Source organism: Bison bison, unplaced genomic scaffold (genome assembly GCF_000754665.1).
Source record: "Bison bison bison isolate TAMUID 2011002044 unplaced genomic scaffold, Bison_UMD1.0 scf7180017864371, whole genome shotgun sequence".
In the NCBI taxonomy this organism is placed as follows: Eukaryota; Metazoa; Chordata; class Mammalia; order Artiodactyla; family Bovidae; genus Bison; species Bison bison.
The window spans coordinates 11,067,107-11,086,492 of NW_011494943.1; the positions used below are offsets into that span (position 1 = coordinate 11,067,107).

At 45.2% G+C, this 19,386-nt stretch overlaps 1 protein-coding gene across 1 annotated transcript in view; it reads left to right on the forward strand.

Moving 5' to 3' along the window:
- The window catches only part of RNF213 (ring finger protein 213), a 116,865-nt gene that overhangs the window by 59,610 nt on the left and 37,869 nt on the right, over window positions 1-19,386 (forward strand). The window contains exons 23-35 of the mRNA XM_010856525.1: window positions 3,457-3,597; window positions 3,704-3,871; window positions 4,698-5,853; window positions 6,522-6,715; window positions 6,933-7,088; window positions 7,765-11,367; window positions 13,123-13,259; window positions 13,412-13,507; window positions 14,472-14,590; window positions 15,927-16,046; window positions 16,552-16,694; window positions 17,222-17,363; window positions 17,628-17,766. Coding sequence (XP_010854827.1) covers window positions 3,457-3,597; window positions 3,704-3,871; window positions 4,698-5,853; window positions 6,522-6,715; window positions 6,933-7,088; window positions 7,765-11,367; window positions 13,123-13,259; window positions 13,412-13,507; window positions 14,472-14,590; window positions 15,927-16,046; window positions 16,552-16,694; window positions 17,222-17,363; window positions 17,628-17,766 — 6,314 coding nt within the window. The remainder of the gene's footprint in view (window positions 1-3,456; window positions 3,598-3,703; window positions 3,872-4,697; window positions 5,854-6,521; window positions 6,716-6,932; window positions 7,089-7,764; window positions 11,368-13,122; window positions 13,260-13,411; window positions 13,508-14,471; window positions 14,591-15,926; window positions 16,047-16,551; window positions 16,695-17,221; window positions 17,364-17,627; window positions 17,767-19,386) is intronic.

Genomic DNA, 19,386 nt, shown 5'->3' on the forward strand with positions numbered 1-19,386 from the left:
ATAATTTTTAAGATAATTCTGATAGGCATCTGGATTTTAAAATATGATTACAGGTTTTTCTAATAGATCCTAGTTTTGGTGATAAAGAGTTTTATTAATTTTCTGTTGACCAATCATGATACAATGGTATTAAGTAAGCAGTAGTTACATGATCACAGTAGTAAAAGATATTTATCAGTTTTCACAGTCAATAACCAGACAAAAAATAAAAGATAATTACAATTGTAAGCCATAATGGGAACTTGATTAACTTAACAATATAACATAATTACATACAGTTTGGGGGGTCATGCATAATGATGTGGTAAGTGGAGGTGCATACCTGCACATGTTTTCATCCACACAGCCAGTCTATATCTTTTGGTTGGTGCATTTAATCCATTTACATTTAAGGTAATTATCAATATGTATGATCCTATGACCATTTTTTGAATTGCTTTGGGTTTATTTTCTGTAGGTCTTTTCCTTCTCTTGTGTTTCCTGCCAAAAGAAGTTCCTTTAGCATTTGTAGTAAAGCTGGTTTGGTGGTGCTGAATTCTCAAAACTTTGGCTTGCCTGGAAAGCTTTTGATTTCTGCATCAGATCTAAAGGCCAGTCTTGCTGGGTGGAGTATTCTTGGTTGGAGTTTTTTCCCTTTCATCACTTAAAAAATATCATGCCATTCCCTTCTGGCTTCTAGAGTTTCTGTTGAGAAATCAGCTGATAGCCTGATGGGAGTTCCCTTCTATGTTATTTGCCGTTTTTCCCTTGTTGCTTTTAATATTTTATGTCTGTCTTTGATTTTTGTCAGTTTGATTACTATGTGTCTCAGTGTGTTCTGTCTTGGGTTCATCCTTCCTGGGACTCTGTGCTTCCTGGACTTGGTTGACTGTTTCCTTTCCCATGTTTGGGAAATTTTCAGCTATTCTCTTCAAATATTTTCTCATGTCCTTTCTCTCTCTCTTCTCCTTCTGGGACCCCTATAATGAGAATGTTGGTGCATTTAATGTTGTCCCAGATGTCTCTTAGGCTGTCTTCATTTCTTTTCATTCTTTTTTCTATATTCTGTTCTGCAATAGTGATTTCCACCATTCTGTCCTCCAGGTCATTTATTTGTGCTCCTGCCTCAGTTATTCTGCTATGGATTCCTTCTAGTGTATTATTCCTCTCTGTTTGCTTGTTCTTTAGCTCTTGTAGGTCTTTGGTAAACATTTCTTGCATCTTCTTGATATTTGCCTCCATTCTTTTCCTGAGATCCTGAACCATCTTCACTATCATTATTCTGAATTCTTTTTCTGGAAGGTTGCCTGTCTCTACTTCATTTAGTTGTTTTTCTGGGATTTTATCTTGTCTCCTCACCTGGGACACAACTTTCTGCTTTTTCATCATGATTAACTTTCTGTAATGTGGTTTTTGTTTTAGCTGCTATGAGACTGTGGTTCTTGCTTCTTTTCTCTGCCCTCTGATGGATGAGGCTAAGAGGCTTGTGTAAGCTTTTTGATGAGAGGGACTGGCAATGGGAAAAACTTGGTGTTGCTCTGGTTGGCAGGGATTTGCTCAGTAAAGCTTTAATCCAATTATCTGCTGATGGGTGGTGTTGCACTCCCTCCCTGGTAGTTATTTGGCCTGAGGCAATCCAGCCCTGGGGTCTATGAAAGTGAAAGTTAGTCACCAACTCTTTGTGACTCCAGGGACTGTAGCCCACCAGGCTTCTCTATCCATGGGATTCTCCAGGCAAGAATACTGGAGTGGATTGCCATTTCCTTCTCCAGTGGATCTTCCTGATCCAGGGATCGAACCCAGGTCTCTCACACTGCAGGCAGATTCTTTACCAGCTGAGCTACTAGGGAAGCCCAGGGTCTATGGTAGGGTTAATTTTAATGGCGAACTCTTAAGAGGCTTTATGACAAGGGTGACCATCCAGTACTCCCATTTGTATGGCGAGTCCCTGCCATCTCATGCCTCTACAGGAGGCCCTCCAACACTAGCAGATAGTTTTGATTCAGTCTCCTGTGGGGTCACTGCTCCTTTCCTCTGGGTATTGGTCCATGCAAAATTTTGTTTGTGTCCACCAAGATTGGAGTCTCTGTTTCCCACAGTGTTCTGGAAGGCTTATAATCAAATCCTGCTGGCCCTCAAAGCCAGATTCCCTGGGAATTCCCAGTCCCTTTGTTGGATCTCCAGGCTGGGAAGCCTGACATGGGGTTCAGAATGTTCACAATAGTGCAAGAACTTCAGTGGTTTTATTGTTCTCCAGTCTGTGGGTCACCCACCCAGTGGTTTTGGGATTTGATTTTATTATGATTGTGCTCCTCCTACTGTCTTGCTGAAGCTTCTTCTTTGTCACTGGATGTGGGGTACCTTTTTTTGGTGGGTTCCAGCATCCTCCTGTTGATGGTGTTCACCAGCTAGTTGCAATGTTGGTGCTCATGCAGGAGATAAGTATATGTCCTTCTACTCTGCTATCTACATGGCAGATTTTTAATGCAGGGATTTAAAAGGATGTTTTAAAATAGTTTTTCATCCTATATGGAAATGCTTTCTTTGTCCTATTATATTAGAAAAATGGATACAAAATTGCATGTAATTAAGAGTGATCTCTGGGCTGCTTTGGTGTCTCAGAGGTTAAAAAAAAAAAATCCTAATGCAAGAGACTCAGGTTCGATTCCTAGGTCAGGAAGATCCCCTGGAGAAGAAAAGGGCAACCCACTCTAGTATTCTTGCCTGGGAAATTCCATGGGCAAGAGGAGCCTGGATGACTACAGTCCGTGGGGTCACAAAAGAATTGGACACAACTTAGCCACTAAACAACAAGAATAAGGGTGATCTCTACTATGGAAACATATGGGGGAAAAAGATGGACAGGAAATGTGCTAAAATGTCACCAGTGGTTTTCTCTGAATGGAGGTAATTGTTGGTTAATATGCTATATATACATTTTGGTATTTTTCCATACTTTCCACAATTCGTACAGATTCATTTTTAATCAGAAAAGTAAGCATTTCTGTGTACATAAATCAGCTGCACCAGGGTTCAAGCAAGCCTATAGTTCATAACTTGCCTAACAGGGTGGCTGAGGCCCCACCAGGGGTGAAGGAGCAGAAGAGGAATGGCAGGAGCTCACAGAGCTCACGTGCTTGTTTCAGCCAGCATTATCCCCAGTTAGGGGCCCGGCTGAAGGCCACCTTCTCACAGAGAGCTGAGTTCATGCCTGTCGCTCCCCATCCACGTATCCAGGGCACTGGGTGGGAACACAGAGGAACAGCCATTGCAGCAACAGCGCGTGACCCAGGAGGGAGAGCCAAAGCCCGTGGCAGTGGTGGGCAGCAGATGAGGGACGCCTCCTCTGTGGGTGATGGCACACTGGGCCAGAGAAGGGGAGGAGGCGTCTGTCCCTGGAAGGCAGAGGTGGAGAGAGTGGCAGGAAGAAGATCATGCCTAAGCTTTGGCCCATTTTCTCTCCTTCTGTCCTGACAGCGTGACTCTGCCCGGAACCTCGAGTGGCTGAAGACAGTGAAGGAGAGTCATGGGTCTGTGGAGCTCTCATCCCTGTCCCTGGCCACAGCAATCAACAGCAGAGGCATCTATGTGATCAAGGCTCCCACGGATGGCCAAAAGGTGAGCCTCACATCGCAGGCACAGCTGCAGGAGGCTCTTACGGGCTGCTGTCGTCGGGGGGTTTCTGCCTCCCCAAATCGACCTCTGACTGTGCCCTGTTCCACAGATTTCCCCAGACACAGTTCTGCATTTAATCCTTCCTGAGGGTCAGGAAGGCCACAAGGAGAAGCGAGACTACTCTTTAGAAGAGCTGAAAGAGCTTTTGAACAAATTGATGCTGATGTCTGGCAAGAAAGAACACAGCAATGCTGAAGTTGTAGAGGTATTTTCCGAGGTAAGGATTTGTATCTACGTTGGAGCAAGTGTCCTAATCCATCTGTTTGGGCTGAGCACTCTCACTGCTGAGGTGCCTGGGAAGTCAGAAGAGTTTGAGTTTGTTTTTAATTCAAAGGAATCATTCTGCTCTTAAAACGATGGAGAGTGGAGTCAGTGGGTCTTGCAGAGTGCCTGTGCTCCGAATTCATGACCCAAAGAAATGTCCACTTACTCTTTATATCAGCAAGCATCCCAAAATACTTAAAGATGTAGGTGGACATTGTTCATCAAAATCCACAGTAACCACAATGATAAAGGCATATCAGTTTATGTAACAGTCTCTCCTTTTGATTATGAGATTTCTTTCTGTAAAGTTCAGTTATGCTTTATGATTGTTGTTGTTCAGTCGCTAATTCATGTCCAACTGTTTGGGACCCCATGAACTGCAGCACATCAGGCTACCCTGTCCTTTACTATCTCCCAGAGTTTACTCAAATTCATGTCCATTGAGTCGGTGATGCTATTTAACCATCTTATTCTCTGAGGCCACCTTCTTTTACCTTCGATCTTTCCCAGCATAAGGAAATTATGAAATATAAATTATCACTTATACTTCATAAACAATATCCTTTATCTGTAAAATGTATTCCTTCCTAAAAGAGAGACTATGGAGATGAGGAAGGAAGACCTTCCGTGATCAGGCTCATGCTCGAGATCCCACAGTGAACCATGGAGGACATGAACCCCAGCCCTTCAAATTATAAATCTGTTTGTGTTATTCTAGACTATGTGTTCTCTTGCTGCAGTCAGCTCTGATACCTGCCTTCTGCTTCCATTTGCAACAGGTGTTCTGTAACGTGCAGAGGCTTTTTCTGTCTTTCATAAACCTTTACTCTGCTGGAAACATGCTGTTCAGGGCCTGGTCAGCCGAGGTGTACTGTACCCCCCTAAAGGGTGCCTCCATCCGGCTGGACTTCTGTGTGGGGCTCATGGGCCCACTGGTGGAGGGCGGGCCAGTCATCCAGCTGCTGGAAGCCCTCTGCCGGCAGCTGGAGGACTTCCTGGGCCGCTGGGAGAGATTCGTGGCAGAGAAGCGAGCTGAGCACTTTTACCTCAATTACTACACTGCTGAGCAGCTGGTTTACCTGGGCTTGGAGCTCGGGAGGGAGACGCCCAGCGACGCTGCCCTCACCATGCTCTCCTTCATCAAAGGCAACTGCACCCCAAGGGATGTCTCGGAGGCCTGCAGGGGGCCCAGTGGAAGGGCCAACACCCACCAGGAGAGAACAGTGATGGAAGACTTGCCACTGTTGCCCTTCTCTGAGTCCAGACTGGTGGACAAGCTGAGGGTGATCATGAAATGCTCGATGACATGCATGCGTGTCTTCCTGCCTCACTGCCTGGACCTGGAGGCCCTTGGCCACTGTCTGGCTCACCTGGCGAGGATGGCTGGACCCCCTGTGCAGCGGGAGCTCTCCCACGGCCTACAGGAGGGCCAGCCCAACCTCATCGTCTGTGGCCACTCTGAGGTGCTGCCAGCCACCCTGGCCATCTACATGCAGACCCCACATCAGCCCCTGCCCACCTACAATGAAGTGCTGCTCTGCACCCCAGAAACCACGTTCGAGGAGGTGGCATTGCTCCTGCGTCGCTGCCTGACCCCAGGCTCCCAGGGACTGGGGGTCTATAGCCTGCTGTATGCGGACCAGCTGAGCTACGAGGTGGCCTGCCGGGCAGAGGCGCTCTTCCGGAGGCTGTGCACACAGCCCCACCGGGAGCACTACCGGCTCGTGATGGTCTGTGACTGTGAGCGGGAGCACTGCTATCTCCCCTCGGCCTTCAGCCAGCACAAGGTCCTCGTCACCCCCCAGGCGCCCTTCAAGGACATCCAGGCCTACCTGGCTCACCACTTCCGAGTCCCAGAAGAGACCCCGTCAGCCGCCTCCGTGTTCCAGGACCGCATGTGTGTTGGGATCGTAGCCTCGGAGAGAGCGGGTGTAGGTAATAATGGCTGCTGAGTCCCCCGTCCCAGGGACCATCTGATGGCCCTTCCTTGGTCAGTGGGGAGTGAGGTGAGCTCAGATAAGCCCTTCTGCAGGTGGGGAACTAAGTCCCTGGAGGATTGACTCACCTGAAGTTATAAATCAGGCCCCGCACTGGAGCGGGATACTTATCTCACCTGGTCGCAGCTTGGCTGAGCCATCTTCCTCCTTTAAACTGGCTTCTCTGCTGTTTTTCCTCTTTCTCTCTTTTTTAAGTCAGTTGACTACTGTGGGGTTGATGTGGGTCCTGAGCAGGACAAAGTATATTTCCTCTGTCTTAAGAAGAAAGAGATGCCTCCACCTTCAGTCGCCATCATGATTTCCATTCTGTTGACTGCATCCCTTTAATGGTACTCCCTTCTGTCCAGCGACTCTCGCTCCCCTCCCCCATGAAGCAAGCTCTGCTGTCCTGACCTCCTTCTCAGACTTCCATCCTTAGCCCCAGGAAGCAGCAGGGCTGTTGAGTGAGGGGACAGCAAGGAAATTTGAGGGCTCAAGTATGTATTCTTTAAGCTGATGTTAGGTTGCATCAGTTTTGAATTTTGTACAAAGAGAAGTGATTTTCTGGACATTCTCACTCTTGATCTACAGCCTTGGCATCTAATTTTCATATGTTCACGTCAACAGGAAGGTCTCTCTTTGTGAAGAGGTTGCACGGCCAGCTGAAAATGCAGTTTAATGGAGAAATAGTGCTTCTAAAAGTTATTCGATTGATTGACCCTCAGGTGGATGAGAATGAAGTCCTGGAGTCCCTTCTGCCTTTCCTGGATGCCCAGTATCAGAGGAGACCCGTGATATTCCATTTTGACGTGACCTCTTCAGTAAGTGCCCTCAGGTTCTAGCTGATGGGCCAGGTGGGAATAGACACAGCTCCCACATCTTGCCCTGCCCTATCCCCAGTGTAAAGACTTTCTTCTTTCTACATGTATTGATAGTTAGCACCATCATATCAAAGAACTCTACAAGAGGGTTTTTAGGGTTGAGAAGACTGGTGTCTTCCATGTAAGTATTTACAGACCCACATGATTCTATCCTCAGGTGCGGACTGGAATTTGGGGGTTTCTTTTCAAACTCTTCATTCTCCAGTACTTAATGGATGTAAATGGGAAGATGTGGCTTCGGAATCCACGCCACTTATATATCGTTGAAATCCTGGAAGGGAATTTGGCACTGCCATGGAGGCCTTTGAAGCTGGTGTGTATCAGGGTACTCTTATGATACTCTGGAGGCAGGGGCTTTGATACATGTTTGTGATTCCCCACTTTTGCCTTAGCAAAGAAGCTGAGTGCAGTGTTAAGAAAGAAAAATCTTTAAACTTATTTTAAAGTAATGAGTGGAATAAAATTATTTTAATTAGAAATATAATTTTTGTTATATTAATAAAATTTATTAATTAGTTCTACCTTATATTTGTTTTGTTCTCTTTGGGATTAATGCTGTGTATCTGAGTTAAATGCCAGTGGTGCTCAGAATGCAGAATTCATTTGCTCAGAATTCATTTGCTAAGAGAAGCACCATCTTTCTTAATGACTGATAACTTGAGATGGAGATTTGCATCATATCAATTTCTTAACAAAAGAGAGGTTCATGCTCACCCACATATACAAACACACACATGTATATACTTGATGGAGATATTTAGTTCTAAGAGTTTGAATGGGAAAGGGCTTGTGATTGACAGAGCAGCTCACATGATGCCTGAATATGTGAAAGGTATCACCCCATGCAAAGAGGAATCTACAAAAATCCCTTCATGAAAAGTGATTTTTCATAAAGGCCCATGCAGTCTAGACCTTGTTGAGGATTAAAACACTACTGCATTTTTTAGGAAATTCGGCCGTAACTCATTTCATTTGTGTCTCCTTTCCAGAGTACACTAGTCCCTCAGTTCAATTTTCTAGACGTCTTCCCCAAAGTGACCTGCAGACCTCCCAAAGAAGTGATCAACATGGAGCTGGATCCTCAGCAGAGCTACAAAGAGCCAGGAATGGATCAGAGAGCATTCCATAGTGAAATATTCCAGAGACCTTACCAATATCTAAGACGGTTCCATCAGAAAGAAAACCTAGACACATTCCAATACCAAAAAGGCTCTGTTGAGGGCAGCCCTGGCGAATGCATCCAACACCTCCTGATTTACTCCGGGGTGATAAACCCATCCTGGTCAGAGCTTCGGAACTTTGCTCAGTTCCTGAACTACCAGCTCCAAGATTGTGAGGCCTCTGTCTTCTGTCATCCCAGCCTTGTTGAAGACACATTGGTGGGCTTCAAGAACTTTGTGGTCACCTTCATGATCTTCATGGCCCGAGATTTCGCCACACCTACACTTCATACGTCTGACCAAAGTCCAGGGAAGTACATGGTCACCACGGCCGATGTTGAAGAAGAGGACCTCACCCCTTTCTCTCTCCGGAAGAGGTGGGAGTCAGAGCCCCACCCATATGTTTTTTTCAACAGTGACCACACATCCATGACGTTCATAGGTTTCCATTTCCAGTCCAACCAGAATGGTGGTGTTGACGCCATAGACCACTTGAGTGGGAAAGTAATCAAGAAGGATGTTATGACAGTGCAACTGTACCAGGGACTGTTGCTTCAGAGGGTGCCCTTCAATGTTGACTTTGACCAGCTGCCCAGACATGAGAAAATTGAAAAACTGTGCCTGGCATTGGGTATCCAGTGGGCCATTGACCCTGATGAAACATACGAGCTTACAACAGACAATATGCTTAAGATCCTTGCCATTGAGATGCGTTTCCGGTGCGGCATCCCTGTCATCATCATGGGAGAAACCGGCTGTGGGAAAACCAGACTCATTAAATTCCTTAGTGACCTGCGGCGTGGGGCTGCTGATGCTGAAACCATGAAGTTGGTCAAGGTCCACGGAGGAACAACTGCCAACATGATCTACTCCAAGGTCAGGGAGGCTGAAGAGCTGGCCCGCTTCAATAAGGCCCAATATCAGTTGGACACCATCTTGTTCTTCGATGAAGCCAACACCACAGAGGCCATAAGCTGCATCAAAGAGGTCCTGTGCGACCACACAGTGGGTGGCCAGCCCCTGGCTAAGAATTCTGGCTTGCATATCATTGCAGCCTGCAACCCTTACCGGAAGCACACCCAGGAGATGATCTGCCGTCTGGAGTCAGCCGGCTTGGGGTACAGGGTTAGTGCAGAAGAGACAGCCGAGAGGCTTGGCTCCATCCCCCTGAGGCAGCTGGTGTACCGTGTCCACGCTCTGCCACCGAGCCTGATCCCCTTGGTGTGGGACTTTGGACAATTGAATGACTCTGCAGAAAAGCTCTACATCCATCAGATTGTCCAGAGACTGGTGAAGTCCATCAAGGTGGTGCAGAGCGAGACTCATGTAATCACGGAAGTGCTTTCTGCCTCTCAGGGTTTCATGAGGGAAAGACAAAATGAATGCAGCTTTGTCAGCCTCAGGGATGTAGAACGCTGTGTGAAAGTTTTCAAATGGTTTTACGACCACAGTGAGATGCTCTTGTCTAAGTTGGCTTCCTTTCTCTCTGAGACCGAGGTCATCCAAAATGACTTTGAGAGAGATCCTGTCCTCTGGTCCCTGGTTCTGGCCATCGGGGTATGTTACCACGCCTCTTTAGAGAAGAAGGAATCTTATCGGAAAGCTATTTGCAAGTTCTTTCCAGCACCGTATAATGACAGCAGGGTTATCTTAGATGAGATAACACGAACCCAGGATCTTTTTCTGAATGGCATATCTCTGAGGAAAACGATTGCTAAGAACTTTGCTTTGAAGGAGAATGTCTTCATGATGGTTATCTGCATCGAGCTCAAGATTCCTCTCTTCCTGGTGGGCAAGCCCGGCAGCTCCAAATCTCTTGCCAAGACCATCGTGGCAGATGCCATGCAAGGCCAGGCTGCACACTCGGATCTCTTCCGGAACCTGAAGCAGGTCCATCTGGTGTCATTCCAGTGTAGTCCACATTCCACCCCACAGGGCATCATAGGCACCTTCAAGCAGTGTGCCCGTTTCCAGCAGGGGAAGGACCTTGAGCAGTATGTGTCCGTGGTGGTGTTAGATGAGGTTGGACTAGCAGAAGACTCACCCAAAATGCCCCTGAAGGCTCTGCACCCATTGCTGGAAGATGGATGCATTGAAGACGATCCTGCCCCCCACAAAAAAGTTGGCTTCATAGGCATTTCCAACTGGGCCCTGGATCCTGCCAAGATGAACCGGGGTATATTTGTGTCACGTGGCAGCCCCAACAAAGGAGAGCTCATTGAGAGTGCCAAGGGAATTTGTGCTTCAGAGCCCCTCATCCAAGAAAGAATCCAAGGATACTTCACATCCTTTGCCAAAGCCTACAAAACAGTGTGTAAGAGTCAGGACAAGGAATTCTTTGGGCTTCGTGACTACTACAGCCTCATCAAAATGGTCTTTGCTGCAGCAAAAGCTTCTAATAAGAAGCCCTCCCCTCAGGACATTGCACATGCTATCCTTCGGAACTTCAGTGGCAAAGATGACATCCATGCCCTGGATATTTTTTCAGCCAATTTACCTGAGGCAAAGTACACAGAAGAAGTCAGCACCATGCAGCTGATCCACCAGAATATATACGGCCATCTTCAGAAGATGCATGGCAGAGAGCTGGATGATTCTGAGTCCCGTTACCTGCTTGTGCTGACCAGAAATTACGTGGCCCTGCAGATCCTACAGCAGGCATTCTTCATTACAGACCAACCAGAGATTATTTTTGGATCCAGTTTTCCCAAGGATCAAGAGTACACCCAGATCTGCCAAAATATCAACCGAGTAAAGATCTGCATGGAAACCGGCAAGATGGTGGTGCTGCTCAACCTGCAGAACCTCTATGAGAGCCTCTATGACGCACTCAATCAATACTACGTCTACCTCGGCGGTCAGAAGTACGTGGACCTTGGTCTGGGGACCCATCGGGTCAAATGTCGGGTTCACCCAGACTTCCGCTTGATAGTCATTGAGGAGAAAGATGTTGTCTACAAACATTTTCCCATCCCCCTCATTAACCGGCTGGAGAAGCACTATCTGGACATCAACACTGTTTTGGAGAAATGGCAGAAGAATATCGTGGAAGAGCTCAAGGTCTGGGTGGAGAAGTTTATAGATGTGAAAGCTGAGCAGTTTCTAGCCAGACCCAAATACAGCCCTTCTGACGTCTTCATTGGGTACCACTCAGACACGTGTGCTTCTGTGGTGCTCCAGGTCCTAGAGCAACTAGGGCATGAGGCCTTGACTGATGAGCTTTACCAGAAAGTCTCTGAGCAGGCCAAGTCAGTGCTGCTGGACTGTGCCACCCCTGATGCTGTGGTTCGGCTAAAAACTTCTGCACTAGGCCTCTTCGCAGAGTCCCTATTGCAAGAATACTGTTACAGGCAGCAACATAACTCCTTTGGAGACTTCCTCCAAGCTCATCTTTGCACAACAGATTCAGAACGCCATGCCATCTTCACAGAGGTGATTATATATTTTACCCTTTTCCTCTTTTACCTCAGGGTCCTTGACTCCCTAGCATCAAGAATTCAAGATCTTTTGCAAGTCAGTGTATAGGAACCATAAATGAAGGTGTTTAGACTTTTTGTTCCTCTCATGGTAAGTGCAGGGAGACTTACATATTTATACATATTCAGTTTAACTAACTTAGAGTGCCCATTTTTGTGCAGTGCTGTGCACAGGGTTTACTGTAGCAGATGAAATCTCACATCTGAGAAGTGCTAAGGACTCGGGATATAGAGATGAATTGGTACAGGGCTTGTCCTTGATCATCATACAGTGTAAGGTTGAAAGACATTAACGAATGGGTACAGTTGATATCATATGATAGTGTTATCCACAGAGGCAAAGAGGAGTAACACAGATCAGGATATGCAGTCACATGAACCCATCTTAAGAGGTGACCACCAAGCTGATTGTAAAATATGGTTGGGAAGGTATTATAGGCAGAAGGCCCTACTTGAACAAGAATATCAAGGTTTTAAAAACCACATCTGTGCAGGAAACCAGGAATTAATCACTGATGAAGCTTTCATTTCAGGCTGCAAGTGCTGGTAGATGGGGATGAGATATGGTGGGAATGACTTCATGGAGGGTCTTAATTAGTGGCACCCAGGAGTTCTATCTTTCTTTTATAGAGGAGGAGATGGAGAAATGTGTGTGGAAATGTGTCCCACTGCCTGAGAGAGGAAGGGGGAAAAGTCTGATACAAGATTCACAGAAAAGATAGAACAGTAGGGAGGCTACAGTACCAGTTCAGTCAAAGTAGAGGATAGATGGGTAGAATTGAAACATAGTGAGTATGCAGATTGGCAGAGAAATATCTAGGAGATAGGAGCTGGGGATGAACCCCTGGATTCTTCCTTGGTTGACCAGAAGTTTGGTGAATCAGAATCTAGTTATGAGCAACAAGTTTGGCTGAGGAAACGGTTAATTTCATTTGTTTTAGGCTTTGATATTCCTGTAACATCTAGGTAGTCTACCATCAGTTGGATATAGGAATAAGAAGCACAGTGGTTAGGCCAGCCTGGAGATGATAATTCAGGACCCGGGATATCAGCATGTCCTTTAGGAGTGTCTTGGTTGCACTGTGTGGTGTGATCCAGTGGCAGGGGAGAACTGCTAACAGCTGTGGGAAAGAAAGGACCTTAATGGCCAGCTCCATCGGAAAATATGAAGTAAGATTGCAAAGGAGAAATGGCATTTCTTCTGAGCTCTAAGGTATCATCAGGACTCTCAATGAGGTCCAAAGTAGGAAAAGACAGTGAAGTCTAGGAAGAAGATTCAAAGCCATCTTAGTAGCTCATTTGGTAAAGAATCTGCCTGCAGTTCAGGAGACTAGGGTTCGATCCCTGGGTTGGAAAGATCCCCTGGAGAAGGAAATGGCAACCCACTCCAGTATTCTTGCCTGGAGAATTCCAGGGACAGAGGAGCCTGGTGGGCTACAGTCCATGGGATCACAAAGAGTCAGACATGACTGTTCAAATCACTTTCAGTTTTAGGAACAGGATGAGTCTTCTCTGCGATACCTTAGATCCTGTTTACCTCAGCACTACCTTGTTTTGGAAGATTCCTCTGGGTTTAAAATTTTTTCTATCTGTGTATCAGCTGCACAATGAGGAGCCCATAGAAAATACTTGCTGAACATCCTCATGTTTCTGGGATCTAACCTAATAGACATGCTACACAGTGAATGATTTGCATTTCCTGCCTTTGCAGATCACTACGTTCTCCAGGCTGCTAACCAGTCATGACTGTGAACTTTTAGAATCAGAAGTAAAGGACTGGGCTGTGAAACTCACCATCCTGTCACTGCAGCAGTTTGACACCAAGTACTCATTCCTCAAGGAAGTTCGGTGAGAGTCCCTGCCTTCCTCTCCTGCTCCTTTCCCTTCTCAGAATCAAACATGTTTTCTATATACCCCTTATATTACCCATTGCTTTAGAGAATATTATCATCAATTTTTAGGATGGAAAACTCAATTGGATAATTTCCTTTTTCTTTCAGAAACTGCTTAGTTCATGTAGCCCGTTATAATATCCTCATTATTCAAACAGACTTTGAAGACAAAATTCACAGTGCTCAGCTCATCGCCTCAGCAAAGTATGTTTTTGTTATTTTTCTCAGAAACTGAATAGGAAACCCCAAATTTATTCAGGTGCTCCTAAAGAATTTCTTCCCTGAAAACTGTATAGTATCAGAATAAGCATAGAAATAAAATTAAAAATTTTTCTTTTTTAATTCCCTACATGTGGACTAGAGAAAGAAAGTGAGAAAAGGCTCATAACAACACAAAAATAGCCAATTGCAAGAAGTATTAAGTAACAGAATATTAGCAGGATTTAAAAGAGTATCCTTGGAACATACGTTAACAGACATGATTTGTCAGTATTTGTTTTAAATTGCATGCTACAAATTTATTGCAAGTTTAAAGGCCATAATGGTACTTAAATGCTTTCAGGAGAAATTTGATGCTTTTAGAATTAACTACATTCTCTTATTACTTGCTACTGCTGCTAAGTCTCTTCAGTCATGTCCTGCGCTATTCGACCCCATAGACAGCAGCCCACCAGGCTCCTCCGTCCATGGGATTTTCCAGGCAAACCTTATTACTTGATGTTAAAGTAAAAGAAATTGCTGGACCTTCTAAAGCATTGGAAGCCATATTTCACATCATAGTTGTCTTTGTCCATTGGTTGTCTGTTCACAGATCTCTGTTTCTTGAAATGGAAAAGTCTACTACCCTTACCCTAAGTAGCATCAGAGCAAACCCATCAAGGATTACAAGACAGGGTTCCTGATACATTTTTAAAAATGCCATTTCAAAGAAAGCAACACAAGAATAGAGGAAAGAAATGAGCCTATTTAGAGAAGTCTTGACCCTGTTCTCCTGTAAGAGAAGATAACAAGGGTGAGGGTGTGAAATCTATTTAAAGCTAAAAATCATGAGATGGACATGAGTACTCCAAAGTCACCATTCAGCCATTTTACAATGTATATATATTATTTTATTTTCTTCATTTTTGTTTTGATTTGTTTTGTCTTTGCTTCTTTGTTTTTAAAACAGACATTTGACTATAAATGAAATCAATAAGATACAAGGAAATAAGGACTATATCTTAGTCTGTTTCATTACAAAACTGTCCCGGATGGGAAGTGGAACATCCTATGTGGGATTCCATGGAGGTAGGACCAAAATATTAGTGAATATGTTTGTATAGTAATGTTTAAGTTATTTCTCATTTGGTCCTATGATGTACAATGTATGACATTAGAACATTAATGTCAATTTCAACAATATTTGTTTCAGGTACAATTAGATTTCTTACTGCTGATTAATACATAATTGATCATCTTTGGACTGGCTGCTCCAATGTGCAGCACTTTCTTTCATTACTTGTTGATTAAACACTTGATTAATCTCTGGTTCCTCTGTTTTTACTATATGGATAATGCAGAGCGATATTTCCAACTAACATTGTTATAAATGTGTCGATACTTTATGCCTGCTTCTGGAGCCAGAAAATGCTATCTTAAATCTCTCTTTCTCTCTCTCTTTCCTTCCTGAGGAATGAGCCACCCAATATTTATCACACAGGCACATCTTGTTTAACTGTGCTTTATTGCACTTCACAGATACTGCTTTTTTCTTTCTTTCTTTTTTTTTTTTTTTTTACAAATTGAAGGTTTGTGTTAATTCTATCAGTGCCATTTTTCTGAAAGCTCAGCTCTTGTCTCTGTGTCACATTTTGGTATTCTCTAAATATTTCAAATCTTTTCATTATTATATGTGAATATAATCATCATTGTAATGACCTGTGATCAGTGATGTTATTACTATGACTAGCTGAAGGCTTAGATGAAGGTTAATATTTTTTTAGCAGCATAGTATGTTTTGGTTGTTTTATGTTTTTTTTGTGGTACAATACAGTATTTTTTACATTAAGGCATATACATTGTTTTTTTGAGACATAATGCTATTTAATAAAATGCAGTATAGTATTTTATACATAACTTTTATAAGCACTGGGAAATCAAAAAACTTGTGTGACTCAATTTATTGCAATATTCACTTTATCGTGAAGGTCTGAGCTTAATCCCACAGTATCTCCATGGAATCTCCTGTATAAGAAAATTTGATATTCTAGAAATAGGAAATAAAATTTACTTTAATAATGTCATAGTTAATGGGAGGCAAACATTGCCAGTGTCTCACACCCCTCTACTAATTGTGATATGGCATTTAATAATACATTTATAAAAGAATGGCAAGCCTTCTTCAAATACTTTTTTTTAATAAGTTAGTCATTTCAGTTCTTATAACTGATTTTTATGCTAAAGTTTCTAACATCTATAGCATGACATCTATATGCTTCCTGTGTATATTCAAGAGATTAGACTTTAGGATACAAATCATTCATTCAACAGTGTGTTAAAATGTCAGGACAGTGGTGTATCCTGCTTAAAACTGTCGGGAAGAAACCAGAGGACACAGGGAAGATTCTGGGGCTTGTTTTCCCAGGGCTGTGGCATTCTGTGCACATCGACGACCTCCGGGGATCCACAGTCCTGGTTTTGGACATACCTAAACTGCAGGATGTGGCCATCAGCCAGCTGTTTAAACCAGAAGATGCCCCTAAGGGTGAGTCTGGAGAAAAGGTCCTTGGGGAGATAGGATGGTGGGAGCGGAAGCCAGGAGGTGTGCACTCTGCTGCGAGGACAGGTCCTCAGGCTACTGTCCCCCAGTCCAACACCTGCCGCTTGGCAAGAGCTCGGGACACATTTGCTGAACTGAGTATTGATGAATCCAGGGCACCGTCTGCTGCTTCCAAGGCCAGGAGAAGACAGTATTTCCACAAGGTCTTTGCAGGTGCCTGTGGAACATGTCAGAATCTGTTTACCCTGGCTTCCGGATCAGCCTTCTGAGCCCAGGGTGGAAGCTCGGGTTGCCACTGGTGAACCACGTCCAGTGGGCGAGTGGAGGCTGATCCGTGTGACTGACGGTCTCTCCCTTGGAGCCCCTTCCTGAGGCTGGTGCCAGGGAAACCCGGATAGATCCCCAGCACACAACGCACAAGATGTTGCCAGCGCTCCCCACCGCCACTTCTGCCTCTGAACAGTAGCTCCATTGTTTTGCTTCTTTCCAGTCAAGGAGGGATGCCAAATCCAAGAAAATGGTGAGGAGGCGATGGAAACTGAGGCGGTCACATCACAGCAAGTGGCAGACGTGGAAATGGAGACAGAAAGTCCTGAGAAGAACACCAGCCCAACCTCCGGACCAGAAAATGATGTAAGTTCTCACTCCATGCCTTCTGGCTTTGGGCTCCCCTTCCTTAGACTTGCACCCAGGGGTCCAAGGAGTGGACTCAGCTGGCCAGGGCTCAGCCCAGCACTCCTCTCCCTGCCTCTGTGAGTGCAGGTGGATCACCAGCACCAGATCTGACCTTGGCTTTTCCTGATGTCCCGTGGTCAGTTTTCTGACAAGGTCCCCAGGCACATAGGATTGTCTTGTAGTGGGTTTTTGTTTGTTTGGCTGTACTACATGGCTTGCAGGATCTGATTAATAGTTCAATCTGACCAGGGATTGAACTCAGGCCCATGGCAGTGAGAGTGCAAAGTCCTAATCACTGGACCACCAGGGAATTCCCTCACAGTGTTTCTCAGGGGAACTTGACAAGGGCATGTGGTGGGAGCTTGGGCAGGAGGAAAACTGTGCCCCTGCATGCGATGCCTGGACCTCATCTCTGGCATCACCTGGATTTTCTTGACATGTAAGTGGCAGAAATGGAAGGCTTGCTTGTCTGTCAACAGACACAGATCCTGGACACCACCAGGCTGCTGAGAAGCTGTATTCAGGGTGCCGTGGGCATGCTCAGAGACCAGAACGAGTACCGTCAGCGCAGCGTTCGGAGGGTGTCCGTCCTCCTCAGCCTCCTAGACAAAGACGGTGAGTACAGAGGTGTGGGAGCCCCTCTTGTCCACACCCCAGCCTGGGCTCCTCCGTCGGTCCATGAATCATCCCCCTGGATGATTTGGAAGCTCTCCATGGCTCCCAGAAGCAGCTGACTCTCTGGCAATCTATGCGCGCCTCTGGGATTTCTGTAGACTCGACCTGGCCAAAGGAGACGGGCTTCCCTTCCTGCTGGGATGGGTCCGGGATGTCGAGTCCACCACTCGATGCCCAGGTATGTGCTGAATGCGTGTCTGCTCTGGTTTTCCACAGCCACTTTCTTGCTGGTCGCTAAGATGCGCCTCTACGTCCTTTTAATGAAGCAGGAAGAGAACGCTGTCTGCAATGTGAAGGACTGGGTGATGAGGGAGGCCTCTAATCAGGACGCTCTACAGGAGGCCGGCACGTTCAGGTACCGCCAGGAAAGGAAGCCCCGGGGGCGGGGAGGGGCTGGGCACAAGGCTCTCCAATCTGAGGGGCCACTTCCTTCCATACCTCTGAGAAATTCAGAGCCATCAACTTTTTTTCCCCCAAAGAGCACAAGATAGTCTGGGTGGTAAGTTGTATGGGGTTTGCTAGACTCTTTTCTGTACTTTTGTGTGTTTAAATTTTTTCATAGCAAAACCCAAAACAAACAAAAACCAGAACATCTGTTCTTATCAGATGTAAACTTTTACCACCATGTTCATCACCATAGACATGGGTGCCCTTTTAGGTTGGTAAATTAAAGAGATGATAGATATGTAGGAGAGGGAAGGACGTTTTTGTCCTAGACCTCTTGCATGAAGTTATTTGATAACCACAAAAATAAGACCCAAAGTATTCACTTATTGTCCGTGGTCTTTTTTCTATAAACCTTGATGCTGTGCTCAAGACTAGTCCATGCCAACCTGTATGGCTGAGGGAGAGGCTATTGCTCTGCGTCCTGTGGTGGGCAGTGGGAGATGCTGCCCACCCCATCTGCAAGGTCGTCTAAGACCTGGGACTTCACCAATCTGGCCCTCAGTTTCTTTGACTCCCGGAGAACGCTTGACTTGTCCAGAGGCTTGAATTCTGCGGGGATGTATCTCCACACTGTTGGCAAGAAGGACATGTGGGAATATCTAGGTTGAATGGACCATGTGAGCTTACTGATGCTGGTTTTGTAACTGTAGGGCTTTTCTGCTCCTATGTTTTTCTCTAGTTATTTTTCATTTCTTTCCCTGTTGTACCTTCTGAAGGATCAGACTTGGACCTGGAATTATTTTTGTTTCTCTTGGTTCCTCTGTATGGATTTTAGATAAATGCTTCTTAAAAATCTATATTTTCTATGTACCCTTGACACCACCCCTTCACTTACTGAACTTCCTACATTTGCTGGTGTTCACAGGGCTTCCCAGGTGGCACTAGTGGTAAAGAACGTGCCTGCCAATGCAGGAGACGTAAGAGATATAGGTTCGATCCCTGGATCAGAAAGATCCCTTGGAGGAGGGCATGGCAATCCACTCCAGTATTCTTGTCTGGAGGATCCTATGGACAGAGGAGCCTGGTGGGCTACAGTCTATAGGGTCACAAAAAGTCATACACAACTGAAGTGATTTAGATAAAGACATGCTTTCTTGTTTAATGTAATGTGAAATGAGTTTACTTTGGTTTCTTTATTGTAGCCTATTCACAACTGATTTTCTTCAAATGACGTACTTTTCAAGTGAATTTGGTCATTCTTTGATTTATTTATAGAGCATACATGACTTGTTCTGGAAAACAAGTATGTAACAAAATAAAACAATACTACTTGGCCTTTTCAATGAACTAATTCCAGTCTATTCGAGATAAAATTAAGGACCTTTCAAGTTCTGCCTCTAATCTTCAGTTCAGTTCAGTTCATTCGCTTTGTCATGTTTGACTCTTTGTGACCCCATGTACCGCAGCACGCCTGTCCATCACCAACTCCTGAAGTCCACCCAAACCCATGTCCATTGAGTCAGTGATGCCATCCAACCATCTCATCCTCTGTCATCCCCTTCTCCTCCTGCCCTCAATCTTTCCCAGC